General features: G+C 33.7%; 1 protein-coding gene across 1 annotated transcript in view; it reads left to right on the top strand.

The window, feature by feature from the left end:
- LOC132271482 (linoleate 13S-lipoxygenase 2-1, chloroplastic-like) overlaps positions 1 to 22,332 on the top strand; it is a 31,421-nt gene extending 9,089 nt beyond the window's left edge. The window contains exons 3-9 of the mRNA XM_059772867.1: positions 7,463 to 7,700; positions 18,906 to 19,223; positions 19,409 to 19,494; positions 19,797 to 19,907; positions 20,292 to 20,602; positions 20,849 to 21,115; positions 21,408 to 22,332. Coding sequence (XP_059628850.1) covers positions 7,463 to 7,700; positions 18,906 to 19,223; positions 19,409 to 19,494; positions 19,797 to 19,907; positions 20,292 to 20,602; positions 20,849 to 21,115; positions 21,408 to 22,161 — 2,085 coding nt within the window. The 3' untranslated portion in view covers positions 22,162 to 22,332. The remainder of the gene's footprint in view (positions 1 to 7,462; positions 7,701 to 18,905; positions 19,224 to 19,408; positions 19,495 to 19,796; positions 19,908 to 20,291; positions 20,603 to 20,848; positions 21,116 to 21,407) is intronic.
- Positions 22,333 to 24,988: the final 2,656 nt, after the last annotated feature.

Genomic DNA, 24,988 nt, shown 5'->3' with positions numbered 1-24,988 from the left:
TCCTCCATACTAATAGTGTCTTTTCCATAGAGCAATTTGGTAATAAAATAGTCATAGGATGGAGGCAAAGAACACAACAAAATAAGGGTTTGATCATTGTCATCAATTTTAATATCAATATTTTTCAAATCCATAATAATATAATTGAAATTATCAATATGCTCCTTAAGAGGCATACTTTCCTTCATACGAAGGGTATAGGGTCTCTGTTTCAGGTAGAGTCTGTTGGTGAGAGACTTCGTCATGTACCGACTCTCCAATTTCAGCAATAACTTTGCCGCGGTGTCTTCATCAATAACTTCACGCAGCACCTCATCAACTAGATTCAAAAGAATCGATCTGGGTGCCCTTTCATCGATCTCATCCTTGTCTTCATTAGATATAGTTGTTGGTAACTTTTCCTTCCCGAACACTACATTTTTTAGACCTTACTAAGTCAGCAAGGCTTACATTTTAATGAGTTTATGAGAATAAAGAGAAAAATTAATGACAAGAAAATAAATAGGCACACACACAAACGAGATAAGGATTTACGTGATTTGGCTATGCCTATATCCACGGCGAGAAGACAAAACAATATTTTACTATGTAAATAAAGAGATACAAAACAAAGTGGCTCACATCCAAAACCCAATAGATACAAATAAAGTGGCTCACATCCAAAACCTAAACTCTCATTCTCTAACTGATATTACAAACTCAATTGATGATTTTGGATGATTGAGGCTTGAAATATTCTCGGCTATTTACAGGCAAACAGATACTTAGTGCCCAAGTATAACGAAGAAAGTCAACTAATCACGCCAATCAATCAAATTTGTTTCCTTATAATGATACAACTATATTATATAGCTATATGAGATATTCGTTTCCTTTGTTCACAAGAAAAGCTATTGATAACCAACATATTAGTATATATATCACACACACACACACACACACACACATATATGTTAGCTTAAACCAATCAAGGTTGGCACAAATTCTATAGTGGGCTGGAAAACTTAAATATGGAATACCATGATTTTTGGTCCACAAATGATGGAGTCAGTGCAAGTTGGCAACATATTTTTGAGCCATAATATTCTAACATTGTTTGACTCAGTTTTTTATTATATATATATATATATATATTGTATAATGTAATTACAAAGATGGTTAGGCTACAATAAAAGGACCGATAGCCAGATGCTACCAAGATAGACCGTACAAGCCCAAGGGGAAATATGTGGCCCAAAAGCAGACTTTGATTCGACCATCATGGTTCCCTATTTTGTTGAGAAGACGAAAACAGATCCGGTGCATCAAGAAACTTAGCTTCTTGATAACAAGAACATTTGCAGTTGAAACATACCTGAGGTTTTCATTAGAATTCTACAATGATATCAATGAGCTTATCCCGGGAAACTTTGAGTTTGAACTTTTTAACAAAAGGCTTTGAGGCATTCATTTCCAAGTAGATTCTCGTAAAGCTAATTCTCTCTTATTATTCTTCTTTTTATTTTTTATTTTTATTCTGCAAGTTTGTTTGCAAAAATAGGGCTATTAACAACACTAGCAATGTAGCCAAAGCCAATAGCCGTGCATAATTCGAGTGGAATGTTGTAGAACTTAATCCATATAGGGATAAGGCTACAAGCCTCTTTGTTGAGTTCTAAGCTTTTTTTGCCATTTCTTCAAAATAAGAGGTCTACCAATAATCATACAAGGACCGCTAGCCAAGATGCTACTATAGTTCATTTTATTTGAGAATTTAAAGATGAAGAATCTCTTCTCGTATGCAAGGATTTCTTTTAGACCTTTATTACTTCACATTCTCATAACATTGGCCTGAATCAAGGAGAATGTAATGTAGGACAGAATTCTGAACAATTCGATAAGTCCATTTCTAAATAGAATGGAGTGTTGTTTTGGGTGGAAATGATGCATTAAGAAAAACCCAGTAGCTTTAACTTGTGGGTCATGTTGGTTTTCCACTGAAAACCTTTATTTAGGGCTTTGAAATTGCATTGACATTGGAATATTTTGTGATTTTTGTTGGAGGTTGAAACGAAATCTGATTGTCAAATTTCGGATTTAGTAGTTTTTTATTGATTAGGTTTCTTCATATATATTTTTTAGAATTTTTAGGGAAACTTTATTTTCCTTTTGCTATTAGGTTTCTTTAGTTTTTAGTTTCCTTCTAGTTAGGTTTTCTTTTATTATAAATACGTGTACTGCAAAGAGCAGAATAAAATTTATTCATTCAATTATCAATATAATATCAGATTTCTTGTGAATATATCTCTTACTTTGTGGATTCAAAGTACACCTATTCCTTATGAACAAACCTATTACTTTTCGCTACATCAATTGGTATCACAGACTTTATTTACCATGGGTTGATGACGATTGCTCATTTAGGTAGCAACCACTTTGTTGACGCTAATCGTAGAGTGAAGGCCCCTTGGCCGGAAGCTATAAATACTCAAGAATGGTTCGTTGCAACTGGTTTTGGGATTGGTGGCAACCGGGTTTATGGATTAGTTCGAGTTCGCGTTGATCATGTGTCTCACAGCCAACTGAATATGGGTTATGTTCTTATTTATCCATGTAGACCTCCAACCTATGCAAATTATTCCGATGATAAGGATTTTAGATTTAGTGATCGAGGTAGACGCGACAATCATGAGTTTCAAGCAAAACTTGATCTACTTACTTTCAATGGAAGTTTTATTATTGACGATGCCTTGGACTAGCTTAAAGAAGTTGAAGAATTTTTTTTAGTATTTTGATGTACCTAAAAACAAGCAAGTTCTGCTTCTTGGTTTCCAGCTTAAATGATAGGTACAATTTTATTGAAGGAGGGAAGGATCACAGCCTATGCGGTCATGGTACAAGGTGAAATAACTGTTTAAGGCTAAAATTCTACTAGCAAATTATTAGGAGATATTTTTCAGCATTGTCGGAACGAGAGTCCATATGTCAAAAAGCCTACAAAGAGATTCACAAAAAAAGATATTGGCACCAAGGATAATCATAATTTTGTTGAGGCAACGATTGATATAATTGAGGTATTGATCAAGAGCAAAATTATGTTACTTCACCTATTATAGTTGAAGAAGATGAAGTCAAGAATGTGAAAACATTAATTCCTTTGCACAAGTTGGTAGATGCAGAAAGGGATTTTAGCACAACAAAAGAAAAAGATGGTGATAAGAAGTTCGATACTGAAATTGAGCAACAAAAATTAATTGATGATTAGCAGGTTAATGATTTTTCCAAATTAGATGTCCAAGATGGTCTAGAAGAATTCGGGTTTCAAATTGGTGAAGTATCAATATTTGAGAAAATTGCAAGTGAAGAAGTCTTTATTCCGAAAGGTGTAATGAATATATTTTGATGATGTGTTTTGGAGGTTCTAATGGCAGTGAACAATATGATTTTGTGGTCGGAAATACTTCATTCTTGAGGATGAGTTTTTTTTGAAGTGGAAGAGAATGATGTATGATAGAATCTTGGATAGAATTCTGAACAGTTCGACAATCTGTTTTGACCCGATGGGTGGAAACGATACATTGAGAAAAACCCACTAGCTTGAACTTGTGGGCCATGTTAGATTTCAGTTGAAAACCTTTGTTTAGGGTTTCAAAATTGTGTTTTTTAATATGTAAGAGACATCAAAATATTTTGTGATTTTTGTTAAAGGCTGAACAAAATTCGATTGCTCTCAAATTTTAGATTTAGTAGTTTTTGTTTACTAGGTTTCTTACTCTAGTTTTTGAGAATTCTTTGACAAATTTTATTTTTAACATTATTTTTAGTATTTTTTTTTTTGGTTAATGGTAAGCTTTAATAAAACAAAAAAAGAATATACAAGAGACAACCCAAATAAGGGTACAACCAGTACAAAGCAGCCAACACAACAAAGGTAATACAACATCAACCTTCCTAAAAAGTGCAAACATCACACCCAACCCAAGCAGTAAACAACTTCCCTATACAAACATAACATCCTATTCATCTAGGCACCAAGTTTGTCCACCTGCAAATGAACAGCCTTGTAAATACAACTGCAATAAGTCATCCTGAGTTCCCAGCACTCTGAGTTGACCTCCATTCCTTAGTTTCATAGATGCCAGCTTCACTCTAACACAACTTTTAATGCTGCAAATAATTTAATGTGGATAATTGGTCTTGTTCCTAAAGATCCTTGCATTCCTTTTCATCCATATAAAATAAATTGTAGCATTGAGGAGAAGCTTATGGATAAAGAAGTTCTTAGAGCCCCATGTGATAGAATACCAATTAATTAAGTCACCCTAACTATCTGGAGCAATGTAAAACCCTGCTATATACTGAATAAACACCTAAATGTGAGCACTGAAGCTGCACTAAAAAAAAGAGATGATCTAGTGATTTATTACGAGTAAGACAAAGGAAACATGTGTTAACATAGTGCTTGTTCCTCATTGGCTTTGAATTTAGTGTGTATAGCGTACTCCTGCAGGCAAGCCATACAATCACACTATGCTTTGAGATGTTGTTCTTAAACCAAACCAGATAAGACCATGCAAAGGCTATTGAGGGTGGTGCTAGGTATTTGATTGTATGAGCTAGTGAGTACTGATTGTTGGGACTTGGGATCCATATCACATTATCCCTTTCAGCACTAAGTAAGGGAAGACTCTACAGTTGGGATATGAACTTTTGTGAATGAAAGAACTGTAGATGCTAAGATGAAGTTGGGATTGCCCACTGATAGCTGGAAATTAGGTTATCAACTGTGACATAAGGATCCAATTGAAGAATTTCCACATCAGATAGGTTAAGCTGTGAACAAATTGGTCCATCTGGTAACCAATAATCAAGTCACATCATGGTGTCAGTGCCTTCCCCAACTCTATGCCTCATCAGTCCTCTAGCCATCCCACTCAAGTGAAGTAACCTCCTCCAAAACCCAGAACTCAAGGTAGATGCCTTAACAGTCCAAAATGATTTTGCTTTTATAAGATACCTGTGAGCCCAAGCAACCCAAAGGCTATCCTTTCTAGCAAACAGATTCCAAATATGTTTGAGACTTGCAACCAAATTGACCATTTCAAGATCAGGAAACCCCATACCCCCTAATCATTTTAGTTTGCAAATAGAGGTCTAAGCTACCTTGGCATTACTTTTCTTCAGCTCAACACCAGACCAGAAAAAGGATCTGAGAACCTGGTTAACCTGCTCAATCACAGCCTTGGGAAGAATAAATTTTCGAGGCCAATACGCATTCATGGAGCAGAGAATTGACTTAATAAACACTGCCCTACCAGCATAGGATAGGAATCTTGAGGTCCATTTACCTATTCTTCTTGTGATCCTATGCACCAATGTTTTACAATCCTTAGCATTAATTGAAGTTGATGAGAGAGGCAAGCCAAGGTATGTGACTGTGAGGGAGCCAACATTACACTGGTACAGGGAAAGAATGGCAGCCCTAGTAGATTGATCCACTCCTGTGAAGAAAACAAGACTCTTGCTGCAATTAATTGAAAGTCCTGAGCAACTGAAGAACCTCTCCATAGCTCAAGTTAAAATTTGAACTAAGGCAAGATTCCTATGTGAGAATAATAGCACATCATCAGCAAAAGTTAGGTGAGTTAGGGACAACTTGCTGCATCTCCAATGGAACTTGAAGGTGGGGTTTTGAATAGTGGCATTATTAATAGACAGTGAAAGGACCTCCATAGCAATAACAAACAACATAGGGGAAATGGGATCCCCCTACCTCAGGTCTCTCTTCCCTTTAAAGAAACCAAACATCTCCTCATTCAAAGATAAGGAATATGATGGTGTGGTGATGCATTGTGAAATCTAATGGACAAAAATATTTGGAAAACCAAACAGTGAGAGGACATCCAAAATAAACTGCCAATGAATTGAATCAAAAGCTTTCTTGAGGTTCACCTTGATTGTACAATTAGGGATATGTGATGCTCTATGGTATCCATTGAGATGCTCATGTACCATGATAATGTTTTTAGTGATGTTTCTTCCCTTAACAAATGCATTCTGATTAGACCTTATGATTAAAGGAAGAACAAGTCTGAGTTTTGTGGCTAGTAGCTTGGATATGGATTTATATACGAGGTTACAGCATGATATAGGTCTGAAATCATTGACTGAGGTTGGGTTGGCTGTTTTGGGAACTAAGGCTATATAAGCATAATTTACCTCTGAGAGCATCCTACCAGAGGTGAAAAAGTCCTTAATTGCAGCAATAATATCATGTCATAATGGTCCAAGCATGTTTGAAAAAACAAGCATTGAAACCATCAGGGCTGGGCTCTTAAATGGGTGAAATGAAAGAATAAACTTCTGAATCTCTATATCTGAGGGAATGGCACTGAGAGATGACAGCAGATGACTTGGAACAGTCTTAGTGATCAGTTTAGAAAAAGAGGATATACCGGGATAAGTAGATGAGCTCTGGCCTAATAGATTCTGGAAGTGGATGAGTAATGCATTTTGCAACTCCTGTTCTTGTAGCACATCTCCATTGGGGTCCTCAAGAGACAACACTTTCTTTCTATTGGCTTTGGATGAAAAACTCTTCATGAAATATGATGTGTTCTAGTCACCTTCTTTCAACCAATGTATTTGTGCCTTTTGTTTGTAAAAAATTTCCTCAACAAGACAAAGAGAAGAGAATTTGGCAGTAAGCTCCTTCTCAATACTCCTCAACTGATCATTTGCAGGATTAAGGTCCAAACTTTGTTGACACTGGTACAGCTCACTCCTACAGACTTCCACCCTTTCTGAAATAGCACCAAATTCATTCTTGTTCAGGAGCCTAAGTGGTTGCTTAAGAGCCCTAAGCTTCTTAACCACACAATACATCATTGTACCAGACACTTCCAGGCTTCCAACTTTGAGCCACAATTTTTAGAAATTTAATACTTTTTGCTATTAGATTTCTTTATGTTTTTAGTTTCCTTGTTAGGTTTTTATTTATTATCAATACATGTACTATAAAGAACACAATAAATTTATTAATTCAATTATTAATACAATATCAAATTTTCTCTATTCAAAGTAAATCTGAGAAAATTACTAGCTGTCCACGGGGGGAATTCAAACTCCATAGTTGGAGCATCATTTTGAGGTTCCGAAGCTACAGTAGCCTAGTTGGTGTGGTTATCATTGTGCATAACATAGCTAGGAATAACTCGGAAGGGTTTTTGACTTTTCCATAACTATCTATTTGGGGAGGGAAAAAATAGTTTAATTAGTAAGTTCAGAATTATATGAGTTAACGATTTTTTTTTCTTCTTGAAATACCTTTAATGTATTTTTATTAAAATAAATTCCAAACTATTTTGAGTTTATATATGTGCGAGAGAAAAATTTTAAATTAGACAATGATGATCAGAAAATGGTGACTGTTGTGACAAAAGTGTCTCTATTCTTCTTTATGTGTTTCCATGAACAATTGCAGTCATTCTTGCCATTCCAAACACCAAGTGGGTTGAAGAGGCTAAGACAAGAAGAGCTTGAAAACCTACGTGGTAATGGCCAAGGGGAGCGTAAGAGCACAGACAGGATCTATGATTACGATGTATACAACGATCTCGGTAATCCTGACAGTGACGCTGAGTTGGCTCGACCTGTACTTGGTGGAAAGGAGCATCCATATCCAAGGCGTTGTAGAACCGGCCGCGCACGGTGCAAGACAGGTATCAAAATTGACAAATCATGCATATATTTATGTTATCAAAATTGACAAATCATGCATATATTTATGTGTATATATTATATCCACATCAAGTAATAGTGAAAAGATTAAAAAATGAAGGTGATAAATTCATGACAATATGTTTTTTAGTTTAAAAAAAAGTAAAGTTAAAAACCGTGCACAAATAAGAAAAAAAAAATGTGATACATTCACCATTTTTCTTAAACAATACCGATGATAAATATAATAGTCATAGGATTGCGATAACATGTCACTAAAGTTTGTTTTACTTGGCATGTATTTGCTTGTCATTGGATTGCGGTAACATGTCACTAAAGTTTGTTTTACTTGGCATATATTTGCTTAGATGGGTCTTTTCTTAACAAGACTTGAGACGGCGTTTGGTTGGATGTGACAATTTCAAAAGTGAAAGAATATCAAGTTAATTGCCATTTGCTATTACACTCACCCTAAAAAAAAAGTATTTACGTTATATTGCTCAAAAATTAATGTCACATATTAATTTAACTCAATTCAATATATTATTTATATTGTTATTTAAATTTAAATTTTACTAAAAAAATATATAGGAACCAATTTTTTATTTTTTATTTTTTTTATTAGGTTAATTTAAAGACTTTCATCTTAAGATTAAAGTAACTTTAGAGAACAAATAAAATACTCTATGAATCTCAAAATAATGAAAAGAGCCACGATTTTATTTTATTTTATTTTATTTTTATTTTTATTATTATTTTTTTTCAAGTATAAAAAAAAAACATACATCTAGTTATTATCTAAAAGTGAACCATGAAATTCTTTTATAGGATTCCTGTTACTTTCGTATCATTGGGTTATCGAAACAAACCTTGACAAAGTTCGATATTAATTGTCGTTTGTTCGCTCACCACCTTCACCCTCAAAAGAAGGTATTCACATAGAGCCGAATAATTAATGTCACACATAAATCTAACTCAATCCAACATATTATTTATTTTGTTATTTAAAGTTAAATTTTAACACAAAAAAATAAAGAATCCTAAAAATCACTATTGAAACTTTGAAAGTGTGAACAATTGGCAATTAAGTCAACATTCTTCACTTAGACCATCTCTAATGCAAAATGTCATTTTTGCTTGCCAAATCTATATTTTGAGAGGAGTATAATATTAAAATGCTATATTTTAGCAATTCTGCTCTAATGGTGTATTTTTAAAATGCTATTTTTTGACATAACAACCATTATTTTTCAACTACCATTCCCAACTACAATTTTCAATAACCCTTTTTTTTTGAATGTTTGTATTTTATTTAGCTTATTTACCTTATTAAAAATAAATAAATAAAACACTGACATATATATATATATACACACACAAACACAACAGACATATATATACATATATATATATATATACACACACAACAGACATATACATATATATACACACAACACTAGCATATATATACAAGCACAACTGACATATATATGTACACAAGCATAACACCAAATTGGCAGCCCATGCGAGAGAGGAGAGAAGGAAGAGAGTAATAACAGATTTGGTAATAGCTATATGTTGTGTTATATTTGGCACAACATTTGGCAAAGTTATATTTTGGCAGCCCATTTGGCATGCCATTGGAGAGCTCATTTTAAACTCATATACTATATTTTGAAAATAGCAGCCCAAATAGTAGCCCATTGGAGTTGCTTTTATATGCCAAATAACTTTAGCGAACTTCGTGGCAACTTGCGCCCACTGAGTTGAGCTACCAATTTATTTCATTTTCTTGAGATTCCTTCATGGGGTCAGGAATGTGGTAAGGTAGTAAGGTAGTTTTGGATGTCGATCATATAGAGAATATCGTCCAATATCACTCTCGCTCTCAATGTAAAGAAAAATATAAATAGAGAAATCAAGAATAAATTTTCTCCTTTAACTAAAAAAAAAAAACAATAAATTTTCTCAACAAAAAAGAAAACTCTTACAAATAGTCTAATAGAGAAAAAAAATCTATATTTGTGTTCTTAAAATCCTGATGAGTAGAGGATTTATAAAGCCATGCCAAGAGAGTTCATGTAAAAGGAAGAAGAAGGTGTTTTTTAAAAATCTCATTAGACGTCTCTAAAAGTTTAGGGCTCGTTTGGTATGTGTTATGTTCTCGGGCATTTTATTTTAGCCTAGAACAGAACAAGTGTTTTGTAATGGAATGTACTGAGATGAGAACAAAACATGTTTGGCAAAGAATTATTTTTTTTTTTTTTTTTTTTTTTTTTTTTTTTTTCCACCTTTGGCTGAAAAGTGAAAATCAAGAACAAAATGGGCCATATCCATTTTCATGGTTAACCCGAAAGAAGACAAGGATGCCATTGTTGATCCATAAACTTCATTTATCTCATTTGCTTGTTTCTGTGATCTGATTAGATTATGCTTATGGATTGATTTGTTTCTTTTTTTAAATACTTTTCTTCAGGAGAGAGAGAGAGATTAGCTGGTTGGTTAGAGAGAGATACACAATTATCAGATCTAATGAAGAGAGAGAGAGAGAGAGAGATTTTTTGGTTTAGTAGAGAGAGAAACACGAGAATTCTGCTGGAGATAGAGTGATTAGTTGGTTGGGGGCGTTTCTAGTTCTGCTAGAGAGAGGGATTTTTCAGAATTACAATATTACATGCTGATACAGTTGTAAATGATATGCCGATATAGGTTTTGATTTTTTGAACAATCTAAAATGATATGCCGATATGGGTTTTGATATATGTAATAGGTTTTGAACTTTTGATTCTTGCAGATAGATAGATAAACTGAAATATATGGGCTTTGAACTTCTGATTCTTGTAGATTTTGTAGTTTGCAAAGGCAGAGAGAGAGAGAGAGAGAGAGGTCAAGTTCAGAGTTGAGAACGAGAATAGAGATGGAGGCGGGTTTCGAACTTCTGATTCTTGTAGTTTACAGTTGCAGAAAGAGAGGGTAAGTTCAGAGTTGAGAACGAGAGTAGAGATGGAAGCGATTGGGAGGTTGAAATGATTTGCCCTAAATTTTTTTAATTTTTTTCCCCGCTACAGTAAAAAATGGGCCGGTCCATTTATGGAAAAACATAAAACACCATTTTCTTGTTCTAGCTTTTGGCCTATATTTTGAAAGTTGTTCTAACACTATTGAAAGCAACACAAACCTCCCCAAACATGTTTTGGGCCTCAATAGTGGTACTGTAGTGGGCCTAGAACGAAACATTATAAAACATTACATATACCAAATAGGGCCTTAGTCTCTTGCACATATTGGGACAAGTCGAATCGGTTGGTAATTTTCCAACCATTAGACTTTGCAGGTAGGCAAAAGTGCATAATTCTCGAGAGCACTTTTAACCCATTAATATTTACTAACGCATTGAACTTTTACGGAATATTATGATTTATGAGAAAACCCCAACCCGTTGTAAATTTGCCCGTTAGAACTTTGCAAGATGAAATCTCTTAGTACTTAGGCCTGTCGGAAAGTTTTCAACTCGTTAGACTTTCAGAAAATGGAAAAATAACCTTTAAAACATATTTTTCGAAGTCCTAATCCAACCAAATTTGTTGTGCTTTGTGTACTCACACACCTGTTCTAGTAAAGGTCTGATCAAATCAATGGCATCCGTACATTTGCTATTCAACTTGAACGCTTAAGACAAAATTAAATAAAAAATTATAACTCGATCAATCTAGGTTTGGACACCAAAATATGCCAACTAAAATTAAGTTTATCACAATCTTCCCTTTTGACAATTTGATGGCAAACATCTAGACAATTGTAAAAATAAAAAAAATAGTTGAACCAATTGAAACTACACACTGCACTTGAGTTTTTAGCAAATATGATGAACACCAATATTTCACAATATGATGAAAAATTATTAAAAAAGTGGACTTTGGGAGGTTTTATTACTTAGAGATGGAGTCAAAGTTAACACTTTTCAAATTCATGGACTTTGATCAAAATCTGATGTGGACTTGAAAAATACTATTCATTTGCCCAATCTACCCTTAGCATCTTCGAGTACCACTTTTGTGCATGTAAGTACTATTTTTGTGCACAAAGGTACCATTTTTGTGATCAAAGGTACCACTCTTGTGGTCAGAGGTACTACTTTTGTGCATAAATGTATCACTTTTATGTAGGTAAGTACTACTTTTTTTATAGAGGTGCCACGTTTGTGCATGTAAGTATCACTTTTGTGCACAAATGTATCGATATATGTGGAGAGTATTTTGATTACATTGTTTGCACGAAAATAATACATGTGTGCACAAAAGTGGTACATTTGTGCACAAAAGTTGTACTTGCACACACAAAAGTAGTGCTGAAGATGTGAGTTGTGCAGCGGAAGATTACTTGTGTAGAAAGTTTTAGATTTTAAAAACAGATTTGTATCTATCCAACTTTACTTATTTTAGCAATTAATCAATTAATCTCATGTAAGACAAAATAAAGTAAAGTAAATAGAGTTAGAGATGACACCAGGATTTTTAGCGAGGAAACCCCAATTGGTAGAATAGACCAACTACTGCGGGAAAAATCTCGTGGACTGTGCAGTCTAAAGTAAATCAATCCACTATATTTGAAACAAAATACAATGGACTTTGACTCAGGTTCACACCTTATCGTTCTACCAAATACCAATTCCTGACAATCTTCTGGCATTGCGACGTCCCGTCTAATAGCTCTTGACTTTAGGCTTACTCTTGATCTTTGTAAAAGGATTGCTGGTAGATTAAATAACACTCCTCGAATGCTTAACCCTTTCAAAGTGTGATCGCTTCACCTCTATTCTTCAAGATCTGAATTTGATCATAATCGTTGTAGATACAATATTCAATAAACTTTGATCACGATCAAGAATTTGAACAACACCCTAAAATCACTATTGTGTTTATGTGTGTGTTCTAGAAAGAAAGACAGAAAAACCAGATTTGATTTTCTGCAATATATCTCTCAAATAGGCTTTTAAGAAATCTGAAGATGTATTGCAAAAGCCGTATCAACCTAGATGTAAATTAAGGTTTATATAGAATTTTCAAAGACCTAGATATGCATAGGAAAAGGTAATTTTTGGGTACAGGACTTTTGGAAGAATTCTAAACCAATTAGAAAGAATAATCAGAACAAGAAACAAAAGTTACTAAACTTGTCTGAAAGCCTTGAATTAGTTCAAGGAAAGCAGAACCGGTTTAAGATGGCCAGTGAAAATTTTGAAAGATTCTTTGATTCTTGAACCGGTTCTAAAAAGCTTGAACCGGTTCAAGATGGCCAGTCTTGAACTGTAAAGGCCTGCCACTGAGGAAAAAATCTGTTTTGGTAAGTTTGAATAAGTTACCAAGTATGAAAGTGTCCAAACCTTCTAACTCATTTTCCTAAAGTGTAGTTCATACCTTTTTCATAGATCTTAATATATCATACTTGAACAAATTTCCAATTCCGCAGTTGATCTCAATCTCGAATTTTAAACTTAAAATTATAACTCGATTGATCGGACTTGTTTTGACACCGAAATTAGCCAATTACAAAATTTATATCTCACAAAAGATAGTATGGGTAGTTTGGGCAAATGAACAGCGTTTTTCCATGTTTACATCAAATTTTGGTTAAAGTACATGAATTTGAAAATTGTTGACTTTGACTTTATCTCTAAGAAATAAAACCTCTCAAAATCATCTTTTTATTTTATTTTAATTTATTTTACAATTTTCCTTTATTTGTATACATATTGAACAATAGTTGCCTCCATACTGATGAGGAGGAACCTCATACATACACTATTGTGACATAATCATAGAATGACGTGTTGATTTTGAATTTTAAATATAAGAGAGAAAGTTGAGATTTCGTTTACTCTTCCATTTAGTAGTTAGGGTAAATTGTAGTGAACCCCCCCCCCCCCCAGGTTTATCTAAAAGACAGGTAGATACAACTTGGGGAGAATGTGATCCACTTGCCTCCTCAGGTTTGCAAACTTGAACATTAACACCCCATTTTATAAATAAGGAGCCAAATACAGCCTTTAGTGACATAAAATGTCTAATATACCTTGAGATGTATTTTCATCCTCACCTAAAATGACCAAACTGCCCTCAATAATAGACGTGTATACATTTTGACGACTACAACTTTACTCTCTCTCTCTCTCCCTCTCTCAATCTTCTCATCTCTCCATTTCTTTTCCTGCGACGGACAATTGGTGAAGTTCTGTTTCTTGTAGTTCTCGGATAGTTTCTTAGTAATTTTGTCATCGGCATCGTGGCTTAACGTTGTCCGGAGGAAAAGCACCGACGACGAAGAAAATGAACCATAAGATGTAAAAATTAAACGATACAGTTAGTGGATCCCCGGATTCGCACAGTCAAAAATAGAACCTTGCTTGCTATTCACTCAACCGAGTTGTCAAAATCACGACTAATTCATAGCACACTTTCATTCCTTATCGCCGAAATCATGAATAAGTTCTCATTTTTTTGTGGCCCTCTCTTCTTTTCCTTCTACAAAGAGAAGAAGGACATCACAATTAGCAAGAACATTGCCGTTGTAGTTGTGGAGGTCAAATGCCTTAGCATCCTGATCATGAATGAACCCTAGGTTTCTCTATCATTGCCCTTACTAACCCCGACTCACTTTCTTCACACAATACTCACTGTGTCTTTATTTCTTTCTTCCTTTTAGCTTAAAATCCTCATTTTTTTTTTTGGTTAATTATTGAGTGATTAGAAATGCGTTTGGATGGAAGTTCATTTGGAATATTGGGTCTTTGTTTGTTTTGGGGTTTCTTTATGTGGTAATGAATGTGGTGGAGTTGCTCGTACCAGCGGCAGTTGTGGTGTTGACGCTTATGGTGATGTGGTTATGTATATGTGTATATACATATTTACGTGTGTACGTGTATATGTATAAATGAGAAGAAATGGAAGGTGATGGCGATGATGGTTGTGGACGGTGGTAAATAAGGCCTAATTTGGGGTGGTTGTGGATGATGGTGGTGGTGGAGGGGAAGATGGGTGGTGTTGGTGGGCCTAAGTTAGGGTGGTTATGGAGTTTGCGGTGGTGGTTACTGGTGAGTGATGGTTGTGTAGGTTGCAGTAGTGATTGGTGAGTGGAGAGAGAAGAAGTATGCATGTGATATGTCTATATTGACTGAGGCTACTGTTATGAAAAAATAATCGAATAGGATTTTATGAGAACAAAGAGAAAAATTAATGACAAGAAAAATAAATAGCACACACACAAACGAGATAAGGATTTATGAGGTTCGGCTATGCCTACGTCCACGGGGAGAAGACAGAACAATATTTCACTATGAAAGTAAAGAGATATAAAACAAAGTGGTTCACACCTAAAACTCAAATACACCCAAGGCCCCTCACTCCAAATGATATTGATACATTCACTCAATTGATTTTGGATGCTTTAACACCATGGAGAACAAGGCTATTTATAGAAAAAAAAATGGTCACCAAATATTTGCTGATCAAGTACATATGCCAACTTACTGACCATGCCTAAAAGCTTATTGATCACACTCTTTGGCTGCTAAGAAAACTGATGTAAGTGGTGATGTGAAACAATGTTGAGTTGGCAATTTTAAGCCACAATATTCAACAAATCTCCATGTTGGTGAAAAATTTAAATAAGTCACTGTATCTCTACAAAACAAACTGTCTTTTACACAAAGCAAATTAATTAAAATTTTTAGTTAAGTTTGATTCATCCTTAAACTTAACCCTCTGGCTCTCATTCTTCAACCCATGTATGCCTTGCGTAGCCATAAGCATACCTCCAGTATCTTTGTTAAACTTTAAACCCTTACCTAAAGTAACCTTGAAAACTCTAAGTTTGATATCTCCTTCAGCAACCTTCTCCAACCGCCCACAAACCACCGGTTGGTAATGAAAAATCATCTTCTCACCCTTGTGGAGAATATGACGTCTTTGACTTTTCCTTGTATCTCTATTGTGACCAACCACTTGCCTCTCATATATCTTAATGGCACTTGAATGGACTATCTCATTGCCACCAAGATTATTGCAAGTCAATATCACACCTGTCCTCATAGGTCTGCCTCCCTGTAAGAACTGCTGCAATTTTGATTGCTATCTAAAAATGGATTTCATTCTCCCATCACGTTGTGCAGTCCCCTCACAATCCTTTTGAGAACTAGGATCGTAACTCCTCTTTCTAACTCTTCTTTTGCCAAGACCCAAACGCATATTTCTGCTAACTATAAAAAACCATGTAGAAGCTCCACCTGTTATTGTATTCTCTTGGAGAAGATACAAAATTTTCACCTTGGTGCCTTGTAGCACCACAAGAGAATCCATCACGACCAACATTACTCCACCCTTTGTTATAACCTTGTAACCGGCCTTTGGAGTCTGCTAGCACACCTACTAAAATAAGATTCATCTTCAGATCCGGTACATGCCACACATCTGACGATGTTCTCACCAACCTATTATGGGTTTTGATCTTGACTGTTCTAATTCTCAAAATTTTGAAAGCTTTCTTGTCCGCCGTCAAAATCTAACCACCTTTTACCTCTTTATAGGAAGAGAAATAATCCCTACTGAGATACATATGAACGAAACAACCAGAATCAAGAATCCAACTGTCATTAAATGATATACCTGAACACACTGTTGTCATGAGCACATAATTATCACTTTCCGAGTCACTCGTATTAATAGTTGCCACAGAAGCTGCTTCTTGAACCTTTTCTTTGCCATTCCAATTCTTTGCCTTTAGTTTGGGACAGTGCTTGATGATGTTCCCTATCTCATAATAGTGGTAACTTCTACAGTTTTATGAGATCTAGATTTGCCCCTATTACTAGAACCCTTTGTCTCACTTTTGCCTCTTACAAATAGACCCTCGGCCTGTTCATCTCCAATATTCCCAGAAACCTTTTTCCTCAATTCCTGAGAGTTCAATAAGGATTTAATATCCTCTATACTAATAGTGTCTTTTCCATAGAGCAATGCGGTGACAAAATGCTCACAGGAAGGAGGCAAAGAACATAACAAAATAAGGGCTTGATCATCGTCATCAATTTTAATATCAGTATTTTTCAAATCCATAATAATAGAATTGAAATTATCAATATGCTTCTTAAGAGGTATACCTAAATTCATACGAAGGGTGTATAGTCTTTGTTTCAGGTAGAGTTTATTGGTGAGAGACTTCGTCATATACAGATTTTCCAATTTTAGCCATAACTTTGCCGCCGTGTCTTCATCAATAACTTCATGCAGCACCTCATCAGCTAGATTCAAAATAATCGCACTACACGCCTTTTCATCGACATAGTTGTTGGCAACTTGTTCTTCCCGAACAGCACCTTCTTTAGACCTTGCTGAGTCAGCAGGGCCTGTATCTTAATGCGCCATAGATTGAAGCTAATCTTACCATCAAATTTCTCAATCTCATATCTGGTTGACATTTAAAAAAACTCCCCAAAAATTACTAGGTGAATAGTATTGTATTTGTGAATAGTATCCGAATAGTATATGTGAAAAGTACCGTAAGTGTGAACAGTATTTGTACATAATATACATGAACCCAAGCTCTGATACCAGTTTGTTATGAAAAAGGGATTGAATAGGAGTTTATGAGAACAAAGAGAAAAATTAATGACAAGAAAAATAAATAGCACACACACAAATGAGACAAGGATTCATCTGGTTTGGCTATATATGCCTACGTCAACGAGGAAAAGACAAAATAATATTTCACTATGAAAATAAAGAGATACAAAACAAAATGGCTCACACCCAAAATCCAAATACACCAAAGGCCCCTCACTCTAAATGATACTAATATACTCACTCAATTGATTTCGGATGTTTCAACACCATGGAGAGCAAAGCTATTTATAGCCAAAAAATGGTCACCAAATACTTGCTGATTAAGTACATATGCCAACTTGTTGACCACGCCTAAAAGCTTACTGATCACACTCCTTGGCTGCCAAGAAAGCTGATGTAAGTGGTGATGCAAAACAATGCTGATTTGGTAATTTTGAGCCACAATATTCAACAGCTACTTTGGTCATTTTAGATGGTGAAAGGGTAAATATGTACTTTCATCATGTTTGGGGTGTCTTTGTTTATTTTTCCAAACTAGGGAAGTGTCATTGTCCAAAAAATGCCTAAGTTATATCTACTTGTCTTTATGACAAACTTGGGGGTATGACTACAATTTACCCTAATAGTTATATTTTCAGTGTTCTAACTTTTCACGGGAACATGCGTTAACCTTTTTGGAATTCTCAAGTCACCATTTGAAGTTGAAATATGTATTTTCCAAGTTCGGAAAATTTTGAAAACGTAGAGAATATTTATGAAAAACTGCATTTATCTCACTTTGTGTTTTTACATGAAACAAAAAGTATTTGGGATAGCCAAAACAAGATCGATTGACTATTAAATTGGGAAGTATTGAAGCTTTATTTTTTATTTAAATTGAAGAAAGGACAAATGCCACTCTCTTTCTAAGGTCCTTTATTTATTTATTTTTTTAAAAAGAAATTTATTATTTTGTGACCGAACTTAAAAGTAAAAGCAGTCTTAATTAAACCAGACAAGTTTATCGATCATTTTTCTAAAAATAATTGTCACACAATGACCATAGTAAGTCTAGTGCAATGCTTAATATGAACTCGGATTTCTCTTGTTTAGGGAATCATTTGCATAGGTGCAACACAGTTACATTACAGTGAACATACCTATATCCCAATGTAACGCAGTTATATGACAAAATGCGGCATCTATGCAAGAACTTTAAAAAATTGTGCAATACACTTATATCCATGTTAACACTACCTATTCAATTTATTACATCGGGTTGGAATGTAATAACACTATTAAATCAAGAATTTAACAATTGCTGCATTGTTGGTTAAAATTGTTGCATTCAGTATTAAAAGTTGTTGTATTAGGCACAAGATGTGCGAAAATAGCACAGGATCCTCATTTTGCTTAATATGCATATGAAATCATTGGTCACATTTATTGTTTTACATGCAATCACCACCATGTATCACTGAAAAACTTAATTATTTCTAAGTTTAAGAACTACGTACTATACATACATACATATATACATACATATGTACATATATATATATATATATATGTATGTATGTATGTATGTATGTATTGATTTATTGCATGCAGATCCATTATCGGAGACAAGAAGCAGCAGCATTTATGTGCCAAGGGATGAAGCATTTTCAGACGTGAAGGGTGCAACATTCTCAGCGAAGACCATATACTCGGTGTTTCATGCAGTTGTACCAGCGATACAGACAGTAATTGTGGATAAAGACCTTGGATTTCCATACTTCACAACCATAGATTTATTGTACAATGAAGGAATTAACCTACCCGCGCTTAGCAAAAATGGGGTTCTCGATATCATACCAAGGATTGTCAAGTTTATTGTTGATGGTCAGCAAAGTATCTTACGCTTTGAGACCCCAGAAATGCTTGAGAGTAAGCGCAACAATTATGCTATATTTGAAAGTATCGAATTAGCCCTTTAAAATTGAAGATAATTTAGTTAAAATATTACATATAATTTTCTCCAATTTCAAATTTAATGTGTTAGTTTGGTGCTCCTTAACACAACATTATAGATGGCTCTTTCCCTCTCTTAATTTAATGTCTTCCAATCGCAGGGGATAAATTTTCTTGGTTTAGAGACGAGGAGTTTTCTAGACAGATTCTTGCTGGTATCAACCCATATACCATAAAGTTGGTCACGGTATGACGTACAAAACTTCCTAAAAATATACAAGACGGAAAATATGAGCATATCTAGTTTAGTTTACTGAGTAATCGAAATTGGATAATTGTAGACAGAAAAAAATGTTTGATTAAAGTATTCAAAAATGTTTTGAAAACTCTAAAAAAAAAAAAGACTTGTTCTCAAGGAACTCTCTTTTATAATTATAATTATTTGTCTTCTAAATTTTTGAAAACTGCCCTTTTATATGTTTGTATGTAATTATTCTAAAGATAGAGAAACAAATGCTACATACACTCATAATACAAGAAATTGTGCAGGAATGGCCATTGAAGAGCAAACTTGATCCGAAAGTCTACGGCCCACCTGAATCAGCAATCACCAAAGAGCTGGTGGAGCGAGAGATAGGAGGCATCTGTACCATTGAAGAGGTAAATTATATATATTGGAAAACCCATTAACTATTCATAATCCTTACTAAACTTGATTTGAAATCATATCTTCCCGGAAATTTGATTTCATAAAGGTAAAAGGAAATGAAATTCTATTTTGAGTTTTGAATAAGGTGAAATTTAAGACCGTATAAAATATTTTCTTTTAAAAACTTATACACTCATTTTATCTTTACAGGGACTTGAACCTTGGACAAACTAAAACCACAGCCATTTCTTACTTTAGTAAATTTCAAATGGAAAAAAAAATTTAAAACACTACATTTTGGTTATATGCAAAGAAAGTTACCTCTCAAATGTTAAGTTATCAAATATTGATGGTTAATTTCCGAAACAAAAAAAAATATTGATGGTTACATGCAGGCTGTGGAAAAAAAGAGGCTGTTCATGCTAGATTACCACGATCTGTTGTTACCATATGTGAACAAAGTAAGAGCTCTATCGCCGTCATTCAAAACTACACTTTACGGATCAAGGACATTGTTCTTCCTCACCCACGATGGCACGCTGAGGCCGCTAGCCATTGAGCTGACTCGGCCACCAGCGGATGGGAAGCCTCATTGGAGGCAAGTGTTCACGCCCGATTGGACAGCCACAGGCTGCTGGCTTTGGAGACTAGCCAAGGCTCATGTCCTTGCTCATGACTCTGGTGTTCACGAGCTAATCACTCACTGGTAGGCATGCACTAATTTTCTTATCAGTTTATAGGCTTGTATATGGTTCATACAACATTTGGGTATTAAATTTAATCAAATTTAATTAAAAGTTATCAAAATTCAGATTAATATGATATTAAAAGTCAGCTTATAATGGATAATATATGCTCTTTATACATATATCTAATGTAATATGAACTTTCAGCTATATATATGAATGTATAAATGATACTGAAATGGGGCTTCCATTGTGCACTTGTGCAGGCTAAGAACTCACGCTTGTGTGGAGCCTTATGTAATTGCAACTAATCGGCAACTTAGCGCAATGCACCCTATTTATAGACTGTTACACCCTCATTTACGGTACACAATGGAGATCAATGCTTTGGCACGAAACTTCCTCATCAGTGGAGCTGGGATTATCGAGTCATCATTCTCACCTGGCAAATATTCTATGGAGCTTAGCTCAGCTGCCTATGACCAGCAATGGCGATTCGATTTGCAAGCACTTCCAGCAGACCTAATTAACAGGTAAATTACTTATTGGCAGGCTCAAGAAAATAAAGTAAAAGCTAACTACTTATATATCAAGATAAATGTTAAAGTGATACGGTCTCTAGTAACTTAAGTTTTAAAGCACATAGTGGTTAATATGGTATCAGAGCACACAAGATCCTGAATTTTGAATTTAAGTATTAAAATTACACAGTCACTAATAGTTTAAACTTTTAGAACAGATGGTGCATGGTTTAGTACAGACTACAAGTAACCAATATACTAATCTACTATGGCCTTGTTGCTTTGGTGTTGTTGACCTAATTAGGGGAATGGCTGTGGAGGATCCAAGCGCTCCGCATGGTTTGAAGCTGGCAATTGAAGATTACCCTTTTGCCAACGACGGTCTCCTTCTTTGGGATGCCATTAAACAATGGGTTACTGAGTATGTTAATTTCTACTACCCAAAGGCAAGTCTAGTAGAGTCTGACGAAGAGCTCCAAGCATGGTGGACAGAAATAAAAACAGTTGGCCACGGTGACAAAAAGGAAGGGTGGCCGGAGCTCAAAACCCCCGAAGATCTGATTGGCATTCTCACAACTATGATATGGGTACCATCTGGTCACCATTCAGCTGTGAACTTTGGTCAATATGACTATGCTGGTTACTTCCCCAATAGGCCTTCCATTGCTAGGCAGAACATGCCTACCGAAGAGCCAACTGAGGAAGAATTGAATTTTTTCATGGAGAAGCCTGATGTTACTCTATTGATGACGTTCCCTTCGCAAGTTCAAGCCGCGATAGTTATGGCCATTTTGGATGTGTTGTCCAATCATTCTCCGGAGGAGGAGTATATTGGTGAGAAGCCTGAGGCAGCCTGGGCTGAGGAACCGGCTATAAACGCAGCCTTTGAGAGGTTTAATGGGGAGATGAGGAAACTTGAAGGGATTATAGATTCTAGGAACATTGACAAGAATTTGAGGAATAGAAATGGAGCTGGGGTGGTGCCATATGAGCTACTGAAGCCATTTTCGGGTTCTGGAGTGACAGGGAAGGGAGTTCCTAATAGCATCTCAATTTGAAGACAGTTTGTACCAGAGTTGAGATACTATACTTTGAATAAAAATGACAATAAGGTTTCAGATCAATGGGGTTGACCCTTCAGTAATGTGTTGCCATTGCAAGAGATGAATCACCCGAGTCAATGTCATTAATTAACAGTACATATATAATATATAGCCCAATTCAGTTCACCTACTTGCACCTCTCTGCTCTTCAAATTTTAGCAATGATTGGACCTATTAGGGGATCCAAATGACAAACTATTTGAGTTCTAAAGTTCGGGGCGTAAGTGCTAGATTGTGGCCCTTGAGCACTCCCTTATGTAATCAATGGTTAAAATAAGGTCCATGCGCAAGTCTCTTCAACTCTAGATATATACACCTTCTCAGATATATATATATATACACTATTATATATTATTAAAAGTGTAAAGAGTTTTAGTATTTCACTATTTATTTATTAATATAAAAAAGTATTTATTAATTGATATAAAAAGAGTTTTTAAATAGTTGCTATAAAACTCTAATACAAATTACCTATTTATCTATTTATTATAAAATTCTAAGAGTTTTTATAAAACTATAACACAAATTATCAATTTATAGTTTTTATTTATTTTTAATTAATATAAGGTGTTTAAAAGAGTTTTTTAAATTACCTATTTATTATGAGTTCTTTAATATCCATATTTCAATATTTATTTATTAATATAAAAAAATATTTATTAATTAATATAAAAAGAGTTTTTAAAATAGTTGCTATAAAACTTTAAGAGTTTCAGAAAACTATAACACAAATTACCTATTTATCTATTTATTATGAGTTATTATTATTTTTAATTAATATAAAATGTTTAGAAGAGTTTCTCAAATTACGAGTTTTTTAATAGAAGGAAATAAAGTGCTTAGATATTTTGAGTTTTTTTCATAAAGAAAATCTAAGTATACAATCTAAAAAACTCTACCACAAATTATCTATTTTATTTTCTATACACTAATAGTTAGTGTTCATCTGGTAAATTTAACTTGGATTGTTAATTTTTTTTCTTTACTTTTTCTTTTTAGAAGCATTATTATTTTTGTTTTGTTTTTTTCTTTTCTTTTATTTTTATTTTTCTCTTTCTAGCTGATGTTTAGAAGTAGTTGATTTGTTTAATTTTTATTTTTCTCTTTCTAATTGATGTTTAGAAGTGTTTGATTTGGTAAGTTTGCTTTGGATTATGATTTTTTTTCTTCATTTTTTTATTTTCTATTTTGGGTTCATTCTTAATTTATTATTATTTTGAGTCATTATTGTTATTTTTTTTTCTTTACTTTTTATTTTTTAGAAGTACCATTCTTCTTTATTATTTAGTTTTTATTTTTATTTTGGTCTTTGTAAGTTTATTTTGGATTGTAATTTTTTTTCTCCAGTTTTTATTTTTTATTCATTCTTAATTTAATATTTTGAGTCCGCGTTTCAATGTTTTTTGAGTTTGGGTTGGACTTGATTTTGAATTGAATTTGTTACTAAATTTTTTTTATATGTTAAATAATTTTTTTTTCTTTTCTTTTATTTTTCTTTTTATTTATTTTTATTTCTCTCTTTCTAATTGATGTTTAGAAGTAGTTGTGTAAAACTCTTAGCTTTCGTATATTATATTATATTATTTAGTATTTAGTATTTGAACGATATATTAGAGATAATTGATTTTTTAAAAGTTAAATTTTAAAAAGGAATCTTAAACTATCTCAACTATAAGTTATAATTATCCTTTTATAGCTAACGTTGAATCAGTGCTAGGGGTATGGTATTTTGTAGAAAAAAAAAAAAAAAATAGTAGTCGAAAGAAGAATCGGTGGCCAAGGATTTGCGTAAGCAAGTTAATCTTGTTTGTACTCTTCTATTATATTTGTGACTGGGTAGGCAAATAGTTATTTAAGGTTTTATATCATAGGAATTTATAGTAACAAGATTTAATTTAAACATGCCAAGGTGAATCTTGATTACGAAAATTATTTTAGCATGTTTGTTGAATTGTGGTAAATTATTTTAAAGACAATTAAGAATAGATTGGGAGACTATGTATAGTTTTAATTCAATAATTTTAAACCATCATGCTTTGAGTTGTCTTGAATCCCAATAGATGTCATGTATCTACCGTATGAATATGAAATCTAGTTGGCAGTATTGTTGAGCAATGAATAGGGTGATGATATGCGTGTGTATATATGACTCCGTATATGTATGTGTTTGTACGTGTGAGTATATATATATATATATATATATATATATATATATGTAATTTACATATATTAACACTCCACTTTTGTACAATTACACATTTTTTTTTAGAAAAAGAAATGACAAGAAGGCCTTAATCTCATTAATATATCATCACTTATTTTACAATACCACATCTACCTCTTTTCAACATAAATTTGTTCTTCTTACCTTATTTACTTTCTTTACTTCTTTTTTTTTTTTTTTACAAAATTCATAGTCTTTTAATTTTATTGTCAGAATAATTAGGACTTCCTTCATCAACAAGTATAACATAAAATTAAATATTCAACTAAATTCTAAATTAAATTTTAAAAATAACATCAAAGAAAAAAAATCAAACTAAACTCAAAGCATAAAATAAAAAAAATTAAAAAATACCATTCCCATCACCATCCAAATTAAATCTTAAAAATCACATTAGGAAAAAAAAAAAAAATTCTAAACGTAAACTCAAAGCGTAAAACAGAAAAGAAAAATAAAATAAAAAACAATTTACCATTCCCATCACTATTATCATCAAAGGAGTTTAATGGTTCATTAAATTTTAATATTTATTTAATATTTTATTTATGCTAACAAGAC

Source organism: Cornus florida, unplaced genomic scaffold (genome assembly GCF_030987335.1).
Source record: "Cornus florida cultivar Cherokee Brave unplaced genomic scaffold, ASM3098733v1 CherokeeBrave_3.0.0_Hap2_Chr08, whole genome shotgun sequence".
Lineage (NCBI taxonomy): Eukaryota > Viridiplantae > Streptophyta > Magnoliopsida > Cornales > Cornaceae > Cornus > Cornus florida.
The sequence above is the reverse complement of the archived record's forward strand: the minus strand, read 5'-3'. Positions and strand labels throughout refer to the sequence as shown.